Here is a 19,309-nt window from a genome sequence, read left to right on the forward strand (position 1 = left end):
CACAGCATTTTATCAGGAAGATGAGAAAACACTATTATAGCACAGCAGCAACAGGCACAGACCTGGGACTCCCACATTTTGGGCTTGTATTAGTCCATTTTTACACTACTGTTAAAGACATACCAGAGACGAGGAAGAAAAGGAGGCTTAATTTGACTTACAGTTCCACATGGCTGGCGATGTCTCATAATCACAGTGGAGGGTGAAAGACACTTCTTACATGGTGGCAACAAGAGAGAATGAGGAAGCAGCAGGCAAAAACCCCAATAAAGCCATCAGATCTTGTGAGACTTACTCACTATTATGAGAATAGCATGGGAAAGACCAGTCCCCATGATTCAGTTACCTCCCCCTGACACAAGAGAATTCTGGGAGATGTATTTTAAGTTGAGATTTGGGTGGGAACAAAGCTAAACCATATCATTCTGCCCCAGCCCCTCCAAATCTCATGTCCTCACATTTTAAAACCAATCATGCCTTCCACCGTTCCTCAAAGTCTTAACTCATTTGATCATTAACCCAAAAGCCCACAGTCCAAAGTCTCATCTGAGACAAGGCAAGTCCCTTCCACCTATGAACTTGTAAAATCAAAAGCAAGCTAGTTACTTCCTAGATACATTGGGGGGTACAGATATTGGGTAAACATAGCCATTCCAAATTGGAGAAATTGGCCAAAATAAAGGGGTGATAGGGCCCAAAATAAAGGGGTGATGGCAAATCCAGCAGCACAGCCACATTTTAAAGCTCCAAAATGATCTCCTTTGACTCCAGATCTCACATCCAGGTCAGGCTGATGCAAGAGGTGGGTTCCCACGGTCTTGGGCAGCTCCAACCCTCTGGCTTTGAAGGGTGCAGCCTTCCTCCCAGCTCCTTTTATGGGCTGGCATTGAGTGTCTGCAGCTTTTCCAGGTGCACGGTGCAAGCTGTTGGTGGATCTACCACTCTGGGCTCTGGAGGGTGGTGGCCCTCTTCTCACAGCTACACTAGGCTGTACACCAGTAGGGATGCTCTGTGGCGGCTCCAACCCCACATTCCCTTCTACACTCCCCTAGGAGAGGTTCTCTGTGAGGGCCCCACCCCTGCAGTAAACTTTTGCCTGGGCATCCAGGCATTTCCATACATCTTCTGAAATCTAGGTGGAGGTTCCCAAGCCGCAATTCTTGACTTCTGTGCACCTGTAGGCTCAACACCATGTGGAAGCTGCCAAAGCTTGGGGCTTCAACCCTCTAAAGCCACAACCTCAGCTGTACATTGACCTCTTTCAGCCACAGCTAGTGAGGCTGGGACACAGGGCACCAATTCCTAGGTTGCACACAGCACGCAGACCCTGGGCCCAGCCTATGAAACCACTTTTTCCCCTGGGCTTCTGAACCTGTGATCGGAGAGGCTGTTGTGAAGGTCTGGCATGGCCAGGAAACATTTTCCCCTGAGGTCTTGGGGATTAACATTAGGCTCCTTGCTACTTATGTAAATTTCTGCAGTTGGCTTGAATTTCTCCTAAAAAAAATAGGGGTTTTTTCTTTTCTACTATATCATCAGGCTGCAAATTTTCTGAACTTTTATGCTGTTTACCTTTTAAAATGTAATGCTTTTAATAGCACCCAAGTCACATCTTGAATGCTTTTCTGCTTAGAAATTTCTTTTACCAGATACCCTAAATCATCTCTCTCAAGTTCAAACTTCCACAAATCTCTAGAGCAGGGGCAAAATGCTGTCAGTCTCTTTACTAAAATGTAAGAAGAGTCACCTTTGTGCCAGTTCCCAACAAGTTCCTCATCTCCATCTGAGACCACCTCAGCCTGGACCTTATTATTCATATCACTATCAGCATTTTTGTCAAAGCCATTCAACAAATCTCTAGGAGGTTCCAAACTTTCCCACATTTTCCTGTCTTCTTCTGAGCCCTCCAAACTGTTCCAACCTCTGCCTGTTAGCCAGTTCCAAAGTCACTTCCACATTTTCAGGTATCTTTTCAGCAACTCTCCACTCTACTGGTACTAATTTACTATATTAGTCCATTTCTATGCTGCTGATACATACCCGAGACTATGAAGAAAAGGAGGTTTAATTGGACTTACAGTTCCACATGGCTGGGGATGCCTCATCATCATGGTGGAGGGCAAAAGTCACTTCTTACACGGCAGTGGCAAGAGAAAATGAGGAAGAAGGAAAAGCAGAAACCCAATAAACCTACCAGATCTCATGAGACTTATTCACTGTCATGAGAATGGCACAAGAAAGATCAACCCTCGTGATTCAATTACCTCCCCCTGGGTCCCTCCCACATACGCTGGAATTCTGGAAAATACGATTCAAGTTGAGATTTGGATGGAAATACAGCCAAAGCATATGAGGGCTTAAGTCTGAGTTCCATCCCTTCTAGCAGAAGAGTTTTCCCTCCTGAGCCTCAGTTTTCTCACCGGTGAAGGTTAGTTAACAACAGCCTCCTCACTGGAGTGCTGCAGAGATTAGAAAAGGGAAGAGCATGTGAAGTGTTTAGTGCTATTCTCGGCACATAAAAGGACTCAGACTATGGTATTATTAGTAACCAAGTTTTACTGATGCACAAACAGCAGCAGCCGAAAAGATGGGGCCACGCACATGAGCACACAGACGCAGAACAGGAGGGCTCAGGTGTCCGTTTTCATCGCCCATTCCTCCGTGCCTCCTGTCCTAATACGAACCCTTTCGCATGGTGTTAAAGGATGAAAAACGCATTTGCTTTAAATCCACCTGCTTTTTATAACTTCCAGAGACCAAAATCTGCACAAGCAGCGGTTCCTTGTGGCTCCTAATTAATTTCTAAACAAAGACTGCTCCGGCAGCAGCCCGGTTTATGAAGCCAGTGCAGAAACGATGACACAGATGTTGCTAGGTCACCAACTCATTTTTCACTTTGTATCCCTTGTTCAGGCCAGACGTATCTTCACCTTCTGAGGAGTAGAAGATAGTGCCTTGGGTGGCTCTGAGACCCTAATTGCTATCTCCCATGGCTATGAGCCTTTCTCCACTCAGGTGCCTCCCAAGAAAAGTCTGGCGTGAAACAGGCCAGAAAATATCACCTGTCTTTGGTTAATCTGAGGGATTTCCAAACAGGAATCTCTAATCTGTAGGGTTCTTGTGAGGCTACTGGTAATAATAATCACAAATGCCATGAACCCAGTGTCTATTATGTGCCAGGCACTCTCCTGGGCATTGTGGCTGGTTTATCTCATTTTATTCAATACAATCTTTTAAGATATGCGTTAGCGTCTTAAATATAAAGTCAAGAAACCAGAATATTGGAGATATGAAAAAATGTTTCACAACACTCGAGCAGCCATGGCACTTCGTATAGATGAGGTACCAAAAACTTCACTCAAATTATCTCATCGAGGCCTCACTCCATCACGGTAAAGTTCTGACAGGTTAAACAGCTGTTTCCAGGTTATACAAGTAGCAGGCCAAGAAATAAACTTCAAAAGGTGTGGGCCTTTCCTCTGAATTAACTGTTCTTCCAAATTCACTGGTCTTAATCGACACGCTAATGAAGAGAACATGGGCTCAAGACAGAATCTAAGTCTTGGGTAGTTGTGTGACCTTGAGCAATCTCAGACTTCATCCAGCAGATGGGTATACTCCTACACATTTCATCTGTGAATAATCATTAACCACCAAAGTTCTTTGCCATTGTATATCAAAGACTGCCTTTCTTCTGTTCTCTAATATCAGGTTCCTCATTTCCATCAGAAACCTCACCAGATGTACCATTAGCATCCATTTTTTTCTATCAACAGTGTTTTTAAAGCAATCTAGGCTTTCCAAAATGTACTTAAAAACTTTTTGCAGCCTCTACCCATTACTCAATTAGAAAGTCACTTTCAGATTTTTTAGGATTTTTTTACAGAAGCTCTCTACTTCACAGTACCAAGTCTAAGATCAAGGCACCAACAGAGTTACTTTCTAGTGAGGCCTCTGCTCCTGGATTGTAAATGGATACCTTCTTGCTCTGTCTTCCCATGGCCCTTTCTCTTCTGTGGGTGTGCTTTCACTGATGTCCGTTCTCTCTTTCTTTCTTTCTTTTTTTTTTTTTTTTTTTTTTTTTTGACTGAGTCCTATTCTGTTGCCTAGGCTGGAGTGTACTGGTGCAATCTTGGCTCACTGCAACCTCCACCTCCCAGATTCAAGGGACTTTCCTGCCTCAGTGTCCCAAGTAGCTGGAATTACAGGTATGTGCCACCATGCCTGGCTAATATTTGTATTTTTAGTAGAGACGGGTTTTGCCGTGTTGAGCAGCCTGGTCTTGAACTCTTGGCCTTAAGTAATCTGCCTGCATTGGCCATATCTCCTTAAAGGCCTTTCTCCTAATACAGTCACATTAGGGGTGGGGCTTCAACATATAAATTTGTGGGGGAACACAATTCAGTCCATAATATCTGCCATTCTGAATGAAAACAACACCTGCTTAATATATTTTCAGAATACTTTAGTGAAATTTTAAATGAGATCATGTCCTATGAATGTTGATTGGTCAACAGCATTTCAGCTTCAAGAACAGCTACAATTTACTGAGAAACTTATATTTATTAGGTATCAAGTCTGCACTTAACATTGATGCTTCCACGCCTCACCATGATTTTATTTGAGGAGGTACTATTGTTGGCATTACTTTAAATCTGAGGAAGCCAAGGCTTAGGAGAGCGCACGTAGCTAGCCCTGGATCACACAGTTATCAAAAGGCTGAGAGATGCAGTCCAGTAGACTCTCCTCTCCTATACTAAGCTGTTACAATCATTCTGACCACCCCGGCCTGCCTTGCAAGTGGGAATCCTTCACCTGAGAACATCCGCAATCCGAAGAGAGAGGAACTGCCCCTCATCTCCCTGCAGACAGCCTCTGGTGACTTTATGCACCATCTAAACAAAGCCTCTGGCACAGCCACCAACATATTTCATTCCCTATTAAGGAAAGCCGAGACAGGGCAGGCCTCTGGACGCTTCATTAGGGGAACATCAGGACACATAAGGACTGTAATAAAACAGGAACCAAAGAGGGTGTCCATGGGGACAGACCAGAGCTGCTTGTGCTTGTGCCCCTGCAGAATTTTAGAGAAGGAAGTTAGGGCTGAGGGTACAGAGAGACAAGGCGGGGGTGGGGGGGATGAGATAGGGTTGCCATGGGAAAGCAAGAGCTTTGCTGCCCACGGGGCAAACACAGGATGTGGATCCCAGCTCCATCTCTCCCTAGCTGTGTGGTCTTGGGCAAGGCCATTTCACTTGATGTACCACAATAATCCAATCCATAAAATGGAGGTATTCATGCTTGCTGGGTGGGATTTTGTGAGAATTAAATAAGAGTATTAATAATTAGTACATCAAGGCTGTGACTTTCTAACTGACGATCTCAATGAGCTGTAGGTGGACATGAGGGTGATCTGGCTGCAACATCCATCACCCCATTGATGTCCACGGTTGATTCGGCTGCTCTGTCTGCCGAGGCAGGTGCCCTCTCCCTCCTCACTGCTCTGTGTGTGTGTCCCTCGCAAAGCTGCATGCTCCATTGAAGAGGATGACCATCCCTGAGAAAGGAGGACTGTTTTTTGGTCAAGGGTAAACAGTAGCTGCAGTCCCCTGCTAGAACCTCCAAACAAGCTTTCAGTGAGCTGTAGGTTAATGATTCTCCACCTTTGCAGATTCTCCAACACCTCTAATTGGTGTTCAGATAAGGCATATGTAGGGTAGGGTTCAGGAAACTACCTTTTAAACAAACACAAGAGAAAGCTTTGTGTTGTTGGTAGTGGTGGTAAATTTATTCTTGAAACCATGTCAGTGAGATATATTAACAGGCAAAAGGCTATGCATATTTAATGTATATAACTCAATGAAATGGAATCTTGGTACCCTGTTTGTGGGAATGTATGTTGGTACCGTCACTATGGAAAACAGTGGAGAAAGTGCTCAAAAAATTAAAAATGGAGCTACCATATGATCCTGCAATTTCACCCTAGGTAATTCTTATGTAGGAAGAAGATCCGGCTCTACACCTAGTGAAATACCAACAGTAAACAGGCGAAAATAATATCACGCAATTTTTAAACCTCCTAGTAATAGTGGTAATGCAAGGACTTTAGAATCAAGACACTTGGTTACCAATATTATGTTGGTTATGTAGGATGAGATGTATATTATCTATGGATTTTAGTCTCCTCCTGGGTGATATGGGCAAACTATGCTATTTAATTGTTTCAAGAAACAAGTAAAATAATGCACATATAGTTCCCTGCATAATCCCCACCGTACAGTAAGTACTCGGTATTACTTCTCTGATAGATTCATTTTCACCTAGCCGTTGCAAATAACTTGCAATAATCCCTCAATTTTGGAAACCACGGACAGAAAAAGATTTTTCTACCTCAATTCCAGCCTCACATTTTGTTTAATCAAGCAATTTACAGGGGGTAAAAATAATTAGTGGTTTTAAATGCTTTAATAGAAGCAGGCGCTGCAATCACAATAAATCATCTCTGACATATGCCCAGCTCCTCCAAGTGACAGATGACAAACAAAAGCAGGACAAGGTCCTCTGTCAAAGACGGAATCATTGAATTAATGGAAGAATTATTGCTTCTGAAATCCACTCCAGTCCTATTGAGGAGAACGTTCCAATACATCAAAGCCAAATGAACATTAATTGCAGCAGTCTGGTAAGTTTTCCAGCCGCTATGACCTTCATTGAATTTTAATCCAAAACAGATAAGATTTCCTTCCACACAAGAGGAAACAACACAATTAGCTCAAAATGACAGCTAGATTATGAAGCAGGCGCACACAAATAGCACACACACATTCACACTCACGCACACTCCCAGTGTAAATATTGATTCTACTTGACTTAAAATTCAGCACAAAGGAGGTGAGCTGAGAAAAAGGTAAATAAATACAGTCACCACATCTGCATAACCCCTTCCCCCTCTTCATTCAGAAGAGAAATTTTAGAGGCGGAAGCCAAGATGGAGAAGGTGGCAGGCAGTAATGGAGACAGAATTTCTGTTAACTGCTGTAATTAATGTTATGTCTCATCAGGGAGAGATTAGGAAAAAACAGAGAAGGAAGGAAGAAAAAACAAGCGTTATTTTGCTGTTAAAGACGCCCTTGAGCTGGGAACATTAGCAGCAGAAGTTTGAATTGGGTAATTGTTTGACTGTATCGGTGGATTTGCAGACAGGATTACCACAAGGAAGTGAAATATAGTTGCACTGAACCTAGAGTGCGCGTGGCTCCATCAGCATGGAGCAAGGGGCCTTCTGCTGGGTGCAGTTTACAGCCTGACACATGCACACTGCCCTCAGATTTAGATGGGAGGGCCAGCTCTGTCATTAACCTGCTGTGAGACATCCTGAGTCACTCTTGGAGACCTAAAAGCTTTGTTTTTGTATTTATTTTGACTCTAATAAAGGGGTTGAACTGGAATTTTAAAATGCTTTTGTTTTTGAGAATTAAATCAGAAATTCTATTTTTATGCATTCTAAGTACTTGTGGCCAGAAAGAACTGACTGCCTTCTTCCACAGTCCAGGGTCAGGCTTGCCTCAATATCTCATAGTCTCGTAATTGGATGATTACGGAGATGAGCTCCTAAAAAGTCCTCATCCATCCTTGCTCCTTATAAGAAAAGAAATATTATAGAGCAGATGAAGCTGAGACCTCATTTGGAATTAGAAATGTATGTTTTATTCTGGGCTCAGACACTGGCTATGTGATCTTAGTAGAGTTGTCTTAACCTTCTAGACCTTGGTTTTAGCATTTGTGGAAATGGAACAATGAAAACAGAATCACTAATACAACATTTATAAAGAGTTTGCAATATTTACCAACTTTTAACTGTAGAAACTATTACTTTCCCCATTTTACACTTCAGAAGACAGAGGCACAGAGAAGTTAAACAACTTAACCAATGTCGCACTGCAAGTTATGTGGTGAGGCCAGGATTCCAATCCAGGCTGGTCTGTCCCAGAGTCAGCATTCTTTTCTGGGGATTTAACGTTTTTGTTTTGAAAGAATTATAGATTCACAGGAAGTCGCGAATTTAGTAGAGAGCTCTTGTGTAATCTTCATTCAGCTTCCCCCAAGGTCACCATTTTCTATACCCATAATAAAACCATCAAAACCACGACGTTAACCATGATTCAATGCTATTAACTAAACCACAGACGTAATACAAGTTTCACAGACGACGCCTCTTGCAGCTTATGGTAGCTTTTGGTTTTCCTTGGGCCGGGCTACATAATCCTAATTTCTCCCTCCATCTTCACACCATCTTCTCCTGTGTCTTCTCTTCTATGTGTCTCTCATAAGGACAAATTTTTCTGCTTTTCCACTAATGTCCTTGTTTTTCCACTAATGTTTCTGTTTTGGTCCAAGATCCCATGTTGCATTTAGTTGTCATGTCTCCCTAGTCTCCTCCAATTTGTGACAATTACTGTTTTTCTTATTGTTGTTGTTTATAATCTTAACACTTTTGAACAGTGTTTGTCAATTATTTTGTAGAATGTCCATCATTGGGTTTGTCAATATTTTTTCATGATCAGGATGGTTACGCATTTTTGGCAAGAAAGCCACAGAAATGACATTGTCCTTATCAGTGCATTATTTCAGTGGATTTATAACGTCAATGTGCCTGATGAGTGAGGATTTTAATTTTGATGACTTGGTTAAGGTAGTGTGGTCAGTTGAATAGAGGGTCCCAGAAAGATAGGCCCACATCCTAATCCCTGGAGCTTTCCTTGTTTGGAAAAAAGGGTTTCCGCAGACGTGATTAAGTGACAAATCTTACGTAGAACAATCTGAGTTATCAAGGTTAACCCTCAATCCAGTGTCATGCATCCTTATGAGAGAGACACACAGAAGACAAGACAGGAGAAGATGGCATGGAGGCGGAGCTAGAAATTAGCATTACGCAGCCCAAGCCAAGGAAAGCCAAGAGCTACCATTAGCTGGAAGAGGCAAGACAGGATTCTCCCTTTGAGCCCCAGGGAGAGTGTGGCTCCGCCAATCCCATGATTTCAGATTTCTGGCCTCCAAAAGTGTGACAGAATGAATTTCTGTTGTTTTAAGCTTCTTAAATTGTGGTAATTTGTCACGGTAGCCTTAGGAAACTAATACCACTGGTATCGGCCAGATTTCTCCACTGTAAAGTCACTATTTTCCTTTTGTAATTAATAAATGTCTTTGAGGGAATACTTGGAGACTCTGCAAATACCCTGTTTCTCCTCAAAGTTTCACCCATTAATTTTAGTATACATCGGCGGATCTTGTCAGGAGTAATTATTGCAGTGGTGATTGCCTAATGGTGATTTTGTTTCCCTCTTCCCTTCTACATTTATTAATTGGAAATCTACTGTAAGAAAGAACAATCTTTTCTACCCATTTATTTATTTAGTCAATTATTTATATCAGTATTTTAAAGTCAATATGCTTAATAACTCCTTCCCAACTTAACTCAAAGGATGTTTGTGCAGGCCAAGAGCAACAACAGAGTAGGAAGAAAATTTTTAGAGGCCAAAGGAGAAGAAGGGGACCTGCTCTGGGCACCTGGCTGACACTTCATGAGCCTTTTATCACATATTTCTCCCTCAGCTTCCTGAATGCAGATTCCTTGCTTTATTTACAACTCAGGAGAAAGTGAGGTTCAGAGAGGTCCAGTGATGTGCTGAAGGACACACCGCAGTAAGGGGAAGAATCACAATTTAAGTCCTCATCTGTCTGTCTCCAAAACCATGTGATTCTCACCAAATCAAGCTGTCTTCTGAAGACTGAGAAGGAGGGAGAAAGGGGCATTAATTGAAGAGAGAGGAAGAAACTCACCTTCCATTTTTACTGTGGGCTTATTTGGGGCAAATGAGAAAGGGAGTGAAGAGCGTGAACCTCACTGCATTATGTACACACAGCATTCATTTTATGTTGTTGTTAAAATACCACCCAAAACCCCATGTTCCTGAAGGTGAGGAAAATGTGCAACAGGAGGCTGAGGTGGAGGAAGTTGGGAATGGTCACCAAGGAGGCACACCCTGACTCTCCTGCCAATCTGTCCAGCCCTCCCCATTCTGTTTCCCTGCAGTCTATGGATCTCCCCTCTTCTTCCCTTCTCCAAGACACCCTGTTACAATCCATGGCCTCTTCTCAGATCCACTGTGTTAGATGTCCCTGCCCCAGCCCTCTCATCTCTGCTGGATGCCATCTGGGCCTGACTGCCTTCTCAGCCCGGGATCCCTCTGATCACCCGCCCTTCACTCCATCCACCCTGCTACCCAACTCCCAGCCTTTTGGGGGGGTTGATTTCCATCTGCCCCTCTCACTTGCTCTCTGTCTCTTTCTCTTCCTGTTCCTTCTCTCTGTATCACTTCCTCCATGCTTTTTATTCCCTGTTTCCTCTTCCCCATCTCGGCTTTGATTGCTAAATCCCTCTCTGTCTGTTCTCGCCAATGTTTCTTTATTTTTCTATGTCTTCCTCATCCTTGGCTCCCCTTTCTCTGTTTCTCTTTATTTCTCTCTGTCTCTGGTAATTTCAATATACCTAGTATAGAATAGTTTCTCAATCAATATGGGTTTGTGTCTATTTTTCCCATCTGTGTTTTTCTCTGCTTCCCTCTGTCCATATTAGGTATTTAGGTATATATATCTAATTATTTATATACATTATATATATACATGTGTATATATATAATGTATATATATGTAATATATATATTTGTGTGTGTATATATATGTATATACATAGTGTGTGTGTGCGTGTGTGTGTGTGTGTGTGTGTGTAGAAATATATAAACTTTTCCATCTGGGCTTGATCATTGGCCCACACTAACGGGGTAGGGATGGAGAACATGCATTCTCCAGCCTCATTTTTCCCATCTGTAACATAAGGGTGGGGTATATTCTATTGCTGTGGCAATTGCCTGCATGTGCACCCTCTGTAAAGAATTGTGCACCCCTGCCATTGGCTCTGGGCTTGGCCATGTGATGTGCTTTGGCTGATACAATGTGAGAGAACCTACATCTGAGCATCAGTTTCAAGAGGCATCCTAGATGTTTGCCAGCTCTCTTGCTCATTCCTTCTGCCATGAAAGCCAAATGTTTCAAACTGGGGCTCCCCTTCAGCCAAAGTACCAGAAGGAGAAGACAAGTGGAGCTGAGCCTGCAGTGAAGGAAGCTGCTGATGTATAACGTGCGTGGGAAATAAAGCATTGTTTGGCCAAGGCACTGAGATTCAGAGTTGTTTGTCTGCAGAATAAACAAGCAAGGGCTGACTAGCCTAGAAGAGTTGGATTCTGTAAGGTCTAAGGTATTTTCAGCTCCAAGATCCTAACTATATTTCATACTTCTACTGTTGTTCGTTTTTTTTTGAAAAATCTTGCTAAATGCTTTCATGTGTATTAAGCTTGATGTTATGATTTTCATTTTATTTCTATTTTGCAAATGGCCACCCAAGAAGCTCAGAGAGGTGAGATGACTAACCTGCATCTCTGTAGCTGGGATGTGGTAGTTTAAGCTTAAAACCAGGCCTCCTGAAACCAAACTCTAAATCATTCTACTTCACTATGGTGCATCTCTAAAGGTTGTGAGAAATAAGCCTTTCCTACATTTCCTATACACGGAAGCTATGACTTATTTTCCTATTTTGCCCACAGGCTTAGCTAGAGACCCTACAGGCTTTTAGTGAATCCATGTTGTTGAAGCAAGTCAAGACCAAGCTACAAGGTGCACATGACTTAAATTTTTAAAAATATGTTTAAAGTATATACTTATAATATTAAAAGTTCTACTTTCTGTGGGAAAAAAACATGAATGATACTCGTGGGGTATGACCCACTTATATAAAAAAGTACTTACGATATTTGTGTTACCAAAATTCATCATGCCTTGGCACCTGGTCGCTTCATTTTTAGATGGGAACAGTGAGGCTAAGAAGGGGATGTGACTTGCGTAAGATCACGGAGCATATCTGTGGTGCCGCAGAGACACATTCCTATCTGTGCTGCGTGTATTACATGGCTTTTCTGCTGCTAGATGTTTGCCATCCTCTCATTTCAAATAACTCCCCTCAGGATCTGTTTTCCCTACTACTCTGTCTTTTCTCTCAAAACCATTTGGGAATCACAGTCTGTAACAGCTTGGCCTCTCCCACCCTAGTTGTCCCGAGTGATCTTCAATAATATTACTTATAAATAACATGGTGATAGTATTAGGTTGGTGCAAAAGTAACTGTGGTTTTTGCTATTGAAAGCAATGGCAAAAACTGCAACCATTTTTGCAGCAACCTAAATATTTATTGCTATCAGTTGAATTGTGTCCTCCAAAAGCAATATGTTAGCTCCTAATCCTCAGTACCTCAGAATGTGGCCTTATTTGAAGATAGGGTATTTATAAAGGGAATCAATTTTCATTAGGGTGGGGCCCAGTCAGACTACAGGGGCCTGATCTCGGCTCACTGCAACCTCCATCTCCCAGGCTCAAGCGATCGTCCCACCTCAGCCTCACAAGTAGCTAGGACCACAGGCTTGCACCACCAAGCCCAATCAATATTTTGTATTTTGGTCATAGATGGGTTTTCACCGTGTTGCCCAGGCTGGTCTGGAACTTCTGAGCTCAGGTAATACACCCACCTCAGCCTTTCAAAGAGGTGGGATTACAGGCTTTAGCCACCACACCTGGCCTCTGGGGTCCTTATAAAAGGGGGAAGAACTGGGACACAAAGACAGACATCACATGGGGAAAATGTCAGTTAAAGATGGAGTTCTGTTGGCACAAGCCAAGGCACTACCAGAACCTAGAAGGGAAGCCTGGAGCAGATCTTTCCCCCATGCCTTCAGAGGGCGCATGGTCTTGCAGATACCTTGATTTTAAACTTCTACCCTCCAGGATTGTGAGATCATAAATATCTGTCGTTTAAGCCACTCAGTTTGTGGTACTTTGTTATTGCAGCCTAGGAAGCTAATGCACTTATAAGCAGCAGAGTAATGGCATTTATAGAGCCAGGTCTATGTGTCAGGCTCCAGCATATGTGATTCATACCTATCATTTCTGATGATTCTCAAAACAGCCTCTCTTTAGATAGGTAATTCCATCAGAGAAAATACACGCTCAAATTCCACTACTCCTAAGTCAGTTACGGAGCCATAACGTGAACCTCAGGACACACAGAGTCACAGTTCTTACAAGTTGGTTATATTCCCTGTGTTTATTTTCTCAACATTAGAACAGGAATAATAATAGTATCTATTGAGATTACTGTAAGAATTTAATGAGTTAAATATGTATCAAGTACGATCACATTAAGCCCTGTAAAAGTGCTTATCATTATTAAAGATTCTTCAATGTCTTCATTACTCAGTTATTGTTTCTCTTAACATATGGACCCAAAAATAAACATAATATTTCAGTTCACACCTAGTATCTCTAGAATTACTTGTTCAGAAACCTAGCCTTTGGTTAATTCAACTTAAACTATAAGACCACTTTTAGCAATGAGATCCCAGAGTTGGCTCAATCTGAGCTGGTGGCTGATTTTGTAAAAAGCTTTTTTTCTCTTGCTTTTTTTTTTCTAGCAGATAGGATTTTCATTGCTAGATTTAATAGGCAAGTAAACCATCACATGATTGGATGATTAAATCAATGAGTGAAGAAATATGCTATGAACGAAAAAATGTCAGTTGGAGCAATGATGTAAAGCCGTCTTTTATAGAAAACTTTAAAAGGTATTATCCCAATATCACACAAATCCTCTAAACAAAGCTACCGAATAAGAATGGTAATAATAATTTTGCAGATTTGTGTGACATTTTGCAATCCTCAAAGTAGTGTCCTATATGTTATTATATCACAGAGTCATATATCTTCTAAATTGGAGGCAACTACAATAGTCATCTAATTTAACTATTATTCCTTTCTGAACCCCAGCGACTTTGCTTGCATAAACTCAGGGAGAAGAAACTCACTAGTTCTTAATTCAGCCTAGTCCACAGATGGACAGCTCAAACACTTTGAAGGCTTTGTCCTGCCGTGCAGAATCTTGGCCCCTTGGAATCTTTCCTCATTGGAGGCCAGCAGTAAAAATCTGTGGCATTTTCCTTGGGATGATCCTTTTGAGAGAAAAATGCCCTCAAAATTATTTCCTTCTTCCACATCAAACCAAACATTCTTTTCATCCCCTTTCTCAAAATATTTTGTCACCAAAAAGACATGAGGGAAAAAGTAAAAGAGCCAAGATGAAACATATTGGTCTCAAACAGTTTCTATCTAGTAACGCTTGTGGAAATCTTTAAATCAAGACACATCACATTAAAATGAAATTATATTTCTCACTGTTAAAAAGGTGGAGAGGAGGAAAGAGTAGAGTTATATGACCAACCCTCTGAACCACAAGTGATAACTATTTTTGTTGAAAGCAACTTTGATCCACGCAAAAGTGAAGCATACCTTGAAATGCCAATGTGACAATGACAATGGCAACAAAAAAGCAAAATGAAAGACAAAAATAAAACAAAGAAATGCAAAAAAGAAACAAGAAGATGTGATAGCATCTGCTAGGACTTACTGCATTTATCCTCATGCCTGCCTGAAGCAGGTAAACTCTTCCAACTTTCTAAATAAGGAGACTGAAACTAAAAGAACTTTCTCTACATCACAAACTGAGTTGGCAGAGAGTTAGGGGGCGATAATAGCTTGTTCTGATAAACAATATAAAATGCACCCCAGGATTCAAGCCATGGTTTTACTCTGACTCTGCACCTGTAGCCAAATCACTCAGCCTCCTTTGGGTTTCTTTTCTCCTATCTATAAAATGCTGGCATGAGCAACTCCTCCCCCTAACTGACAAGTTTCCAATTTCTATCAAATGTTTTGAGCACCTGGAATGAATAGTTCATAAATAGACAGGATGACCCTCACTATAGCTAACATTTTAATAACAGATACTGCTTTTTGAGCACTGAATGTCAGGCACTGTGCCATACAGAACTGTGCCCAAGCACATAGATTCTCAATTTAGACAGACCAGAGTTGGAATCTCTGCTTCAGCACTTACTGGTGACGTGGTTGGCAAGATGCAAAAACTCCTCTAACTCCCAAGACCCTCATCTGTAAATGAGGGACAACAACAGTACTCATCTTATAGAGGCATTGGAACAATTAAATGAAATAACGCAGGTGCTGCACTTTGTGCCTGGCATACAGAAAGTTCTCAGTGGTGACAGTCATTGTTTTCATTGTGCGGGGCATTTCTGAGTACTGTATGATCTCATTCCATGCTTAGAAAAAAATCTCTAAGAATTGGTGAATATCATCCTAGTTTTACAAATGATGAAGGTAACTTGGCCAAGGACATAAAGCGAGTGACGGAAACATCGTTCCACCTTGGAGTTGATTTCCAAGTCATAAACCCTCATAAAATGCCCATGGATTCCACATAGGGTAGAGTCTTTGCAAGAATTCACTCATGAAATCTTATAATTTAAATCAACAACAGATGCACAGAGAAGGAAAATGGTGGCCTGCTTTATAGATTAAGGGCATAGTTTCTGAAACAAGCTTATGCAGAGTGAAAAATTGGTTTTACTACTTACCCTTTATGTGACCAAGATCATGCATATAGCTATACATTAACATTTCCGATTCCTCATTTGAGAAATAGTATCCACCTTAAGGTTTGTTGTGAAATGTGAGGACTGAATGTGATAATACATGGAGAACAAAATTTAGAACACTGCCTGGCATATAGTAAATACTCAAAATAAATGTCAGGTATTATGATTATTTCTCTAGATCAGACAGCAAAATAGCAGCAAATATAAGACAAAAGCCAACGTCTTTTTACTCCTAGATTGGAGTATTTTAAACACTGCTGCAATGATATTAACAGCTATCCATGACTATGCACTCGGTATGTGCCAGCCTGGGTATTAGGCACTATTACATGTTTCCTCTACTCTTTTCTCCACTCTTTTCAGTAATTCTGCGAGATTTGTATAATCAGATTTGTTTCCTAGATAAGGAAACTGAGGCTCAGAGGCATGAAGGGATGTCCCTAAGTTAAAATCACCAGGAAGCCGGAACTACAAGAGACTATATTCAGAGCCAGGTCTCCTGAATTCCATCACTCTGCTTTTTTCTCTGTATCCTGCCACCTGCACAGCTGAGGAGGGCATGTCCTGGGGCAGAGGACAAGAGGAGATGACTGTCTACTCCCTCTTTCTGAACTGGGTTCAGAGTATCTCCTTGCTTCATCACCCTTTGGGATATTAATATTCAGATGATGCAACCTTTGGGACAAGGTAGATGTTCAACTCTGGCCTTCACAAGCCTACAGAGCATGATGGCTCCACCCCAGGAGGCATGGACTGTTGTGGCTGAGTGGGAGCTGGTTTCCCTGCATGGGTGAGCAGGATATTTGTGCTGATAAAAGGGGAAAAGGGGATGGAGTACATAGACCCTAGCATCCAGACTTCTTTGAGATTTGACTAGGAGATTTGGGTCTTCTCACAAACCATCTTGGATCTTTACCAAAGATCAAAACACTAGTGCATCCAGCAGGGTCAAGGCCATGATGTCATGAATAACCAAACACAAGTTTGGAATCTCAGGGAAATTCTGGTCCCAGGATTTTGGTTAGCCCAGGAGACGTAAGCAGGTCAATTAAACTCACGAATTTCAGATTTCTTAATTGTGAAATGGGGAGACAGATCCCAGCCATGTTAAATGCGAATGCTCTTTTTGTTCTTGCTGAATTGTCTGTGGCCAGAAGAACAAGGGTAGAGTCTGAGCCACAGAGAAGCCTGATCTCCAGGCCAAGCCCTGCTGACTGACTGGGGGATCCTGGGCTAGTCCTAACCTGTCCTAGACCTCAGTATCCAACTATGGAATAAAAGGGGATAATAATACAGTGCATCTCAAGCTTTTCAAATAAAGTGCCCCTATTAACAAAAGAAAATACCCTGAAGTGCCAAGCTCCTTTGATCTGAGGGCTTGTTGTGTCTACATGACAAGTATTAGTACAACCCCTGTTTTATAAATGACAAAAACAAGACAAAGGGCTCCTACTCTAGTTCAGCATCAAAGAGAGTCCTCAAGTCTGTGCTTATGACTGTCTTCCTACCTCTAGAGAGGGCAGTGTTCTTGGTGGCACGCCCCACCTCTGAGAGGTGGAGTTTCCATCAGTGGACACCTTGGGGTTCAGTGTCTCTAAGACATGACTCTGTTCCTTGAGGGAAGGGCAGGGACAGGAAAGATCCTGATTATGGAGCCCTGAATTGGAGAAGGAACTTTGGACCACAGGGTAGTAGCCGTGGGCCACTTTGGCTCATGTGCAGGGAGAGTCTGGAGGGTACCAGCTTCTACGCTACCTACTCTGTCAGCCAAATCTTAAACTACAGGGAATTTCAGTGACATCCAGGTCTTAGTGAGTTATTATTTCGAAGCTGATTTTATTGAGCAAAAGGGAAAGCTGAGGAAAACCTACCATCCTGGGGAGAAAGTCTGATTCACTGAAACTAACACTGGGCCCGGAGGCAAAAGACACACTTGAGGCTCATTTATAATTGAGATAATACTATCTAGGTTACTGGGTTACAAAAAGGATATACGTAAGAGATGTGCTGAAACACAGAAAATGTTTAATGAACCTTGGTAAAAACTGAGTCTCACTCTCAAATGTTAAAGGAAGAACATTCACACCCCTCAGCCTCTCCTAACACTGGGTGGTGTTCCACACCCCAAGAGGAACTCAGCAGGCGCCCTGAGATGCTGCTTACAAATTTGCACCCCAAACTTAGCATGCAGGCACCCACTTGCTTGGTGTGAGGCTGCATCATTTGCTAAATATACATATGGAAAAAGTCTATCACACTCATTCCATGAATAACACAAAGGCCTTGATTTGTTCCTCCACGTGATGAGCATGCGTAAGGTCCAAAATTAACATTGCTGTCTGGCTGGGGAGTGTATGTGTTTTTCCAAAAAGAGAAAACTTCTAAGATCTTACTCAGCCGTAATCAGAATGTCTAGTGCAGTGTTAGTTGAAGAGAAACAAGAAAGAAACTAAAACTAAAGGTCTGCTCCATTGTAGAGTCTCAAAAAATACTGCTGATTGGCAAATTGAAGGAAGAAAGGAGGGGTGAGAGGTAGCTCTGCTTTGCTGAGTGGCTTTATGCCCATCACTTCACCCCTCTGGACCATACCCTCCTCCTATGTATGCTGGAGACACCATTTCCTAACCTCATGTACCTGGCAGAGCCGTCCTGAGGAAGAAAAGGAGAAGTAAATGTAAAAGTGGCTTTGAGGAATAGAGAGCACCAGAATGTTTGCAGTCTTCTTGAAGCACATTAGAACTTGTGCTTCCTGCATACTGGATTTATTTTCTGGTTTTTTCTTTGTACCATGCAATGCCAATAGATATAGCTTTTTAAAGAAAGCATATAATATAAGCCTAGATCCTTTTAGACTAACAGTCAAGTGATTCTAGCCTTAGTAATCTTCTCAGGGGTGGCAGAAGACTCAGAGTTCTATGTCATGGGGCCAGCAGAGCTGGACATCCACATCCTCTCTCTGTGATCGTGTGGAGGTGATTTGCTGGACCTCATCCATTCGTTGCAAGAGCACAATGAGATACTTTCCATAAGTGTGTCCAGTACAGTGCTTAACGAATGGTAGATACTCAAGATATTTCTTGAATTGAGAGAAAACAGAGTGCACAGGACATAGTTCAGGTTTGGTAGCCAGATATGCTTAGATTTGAACACTCAAGAGTAGCTCTGTCTTTCACCGTCTGTGTGACCCTTTCACTGTCTGTGTGGGTACATTTCTCTGGGCCTCTGCCGCAGTATTATTCACAACTATAAAGTGAGAGTTACGGAGGGACTTCTGTAGACCACTGCAATGGCTATGTCCAGCCCAGCTCCAAGGGCCACCATGCAGTTGTGAGGGTTAAAACACCTGACACATCAAGGGCACTTAGGAAAGGGCAGCCCACTCTGGTTTTATTCCAATTTTGTTTGTTCAGTCATTCTTGGAACGGTCAGCTATATTCTGAAGCACTGAACCTCAGCCCTCAGCAAAGCAGGCCAAGCACGTGACGGATGTTAAATAGCTTTTCCCAGAGGTGTCGGCCAAAAGGCTGAGGAGTTGGAGACCCTTTATTTTCTTCCCTGAAGCACAATTAGTTTGTCACAGCTGACAGATGATGAATGGGTATGCATCAGTCCAAGTGACACCACAGAATCTATTTGAGTTTCTGTTTCTCATTCTAACCTCTTGGGCCTGGCTCTTCCCCTCCATCTGCAGGCAA

The 19,309-nt window shown here is 42.2% G+C and overlaps 1 protein-coding gene across 7 annotated transcripts in view; it reads right to left on the reverse strand.

The window, feature by feature from the left end:
* Positions 1–19,309, reverse strand: part of ASTN2 (astrotactin 2) — a 959,402-nt gene that overhangs the window by 813,123 nt on the left and 126,970 nt on the right. The window contains exon 1 of one of the 7 annotated variants that reach the window (XM_074395242.1): positions 2,079–19,299. The exons of 5 other annotated variants lie outside the window; for them this stretch is intronic. In XM_074395242.1, coding sequence (XP_074251343.1) covers positions 2,079–2,111 — 33 coding nt within the window. In that variant the 5' untranslated portion in view covers positions 2,112–19,299. Of the gene's footprint in view, positions 1–161; positions 19,300–19,309 lie in introns of those variants that run through there. One more of the 7 variants, XM_074395243.1, reaches the window with a different exon arrangement.

This window comes from Saimiri boliviensis, chromosome 2 (genome assembly GCF_048565385.1).
Source record: "Saimiri boliviensis isolate mSaiBol1 chromosome 2, mSaiBol1.pri, whole genome shotgun sequence".
Lineage (NCBI taxonomy): Eukaryota > Metazoa > Chordata > Mammalia > Primates > Cebidae > Saimiri > Saimiri boliviensis.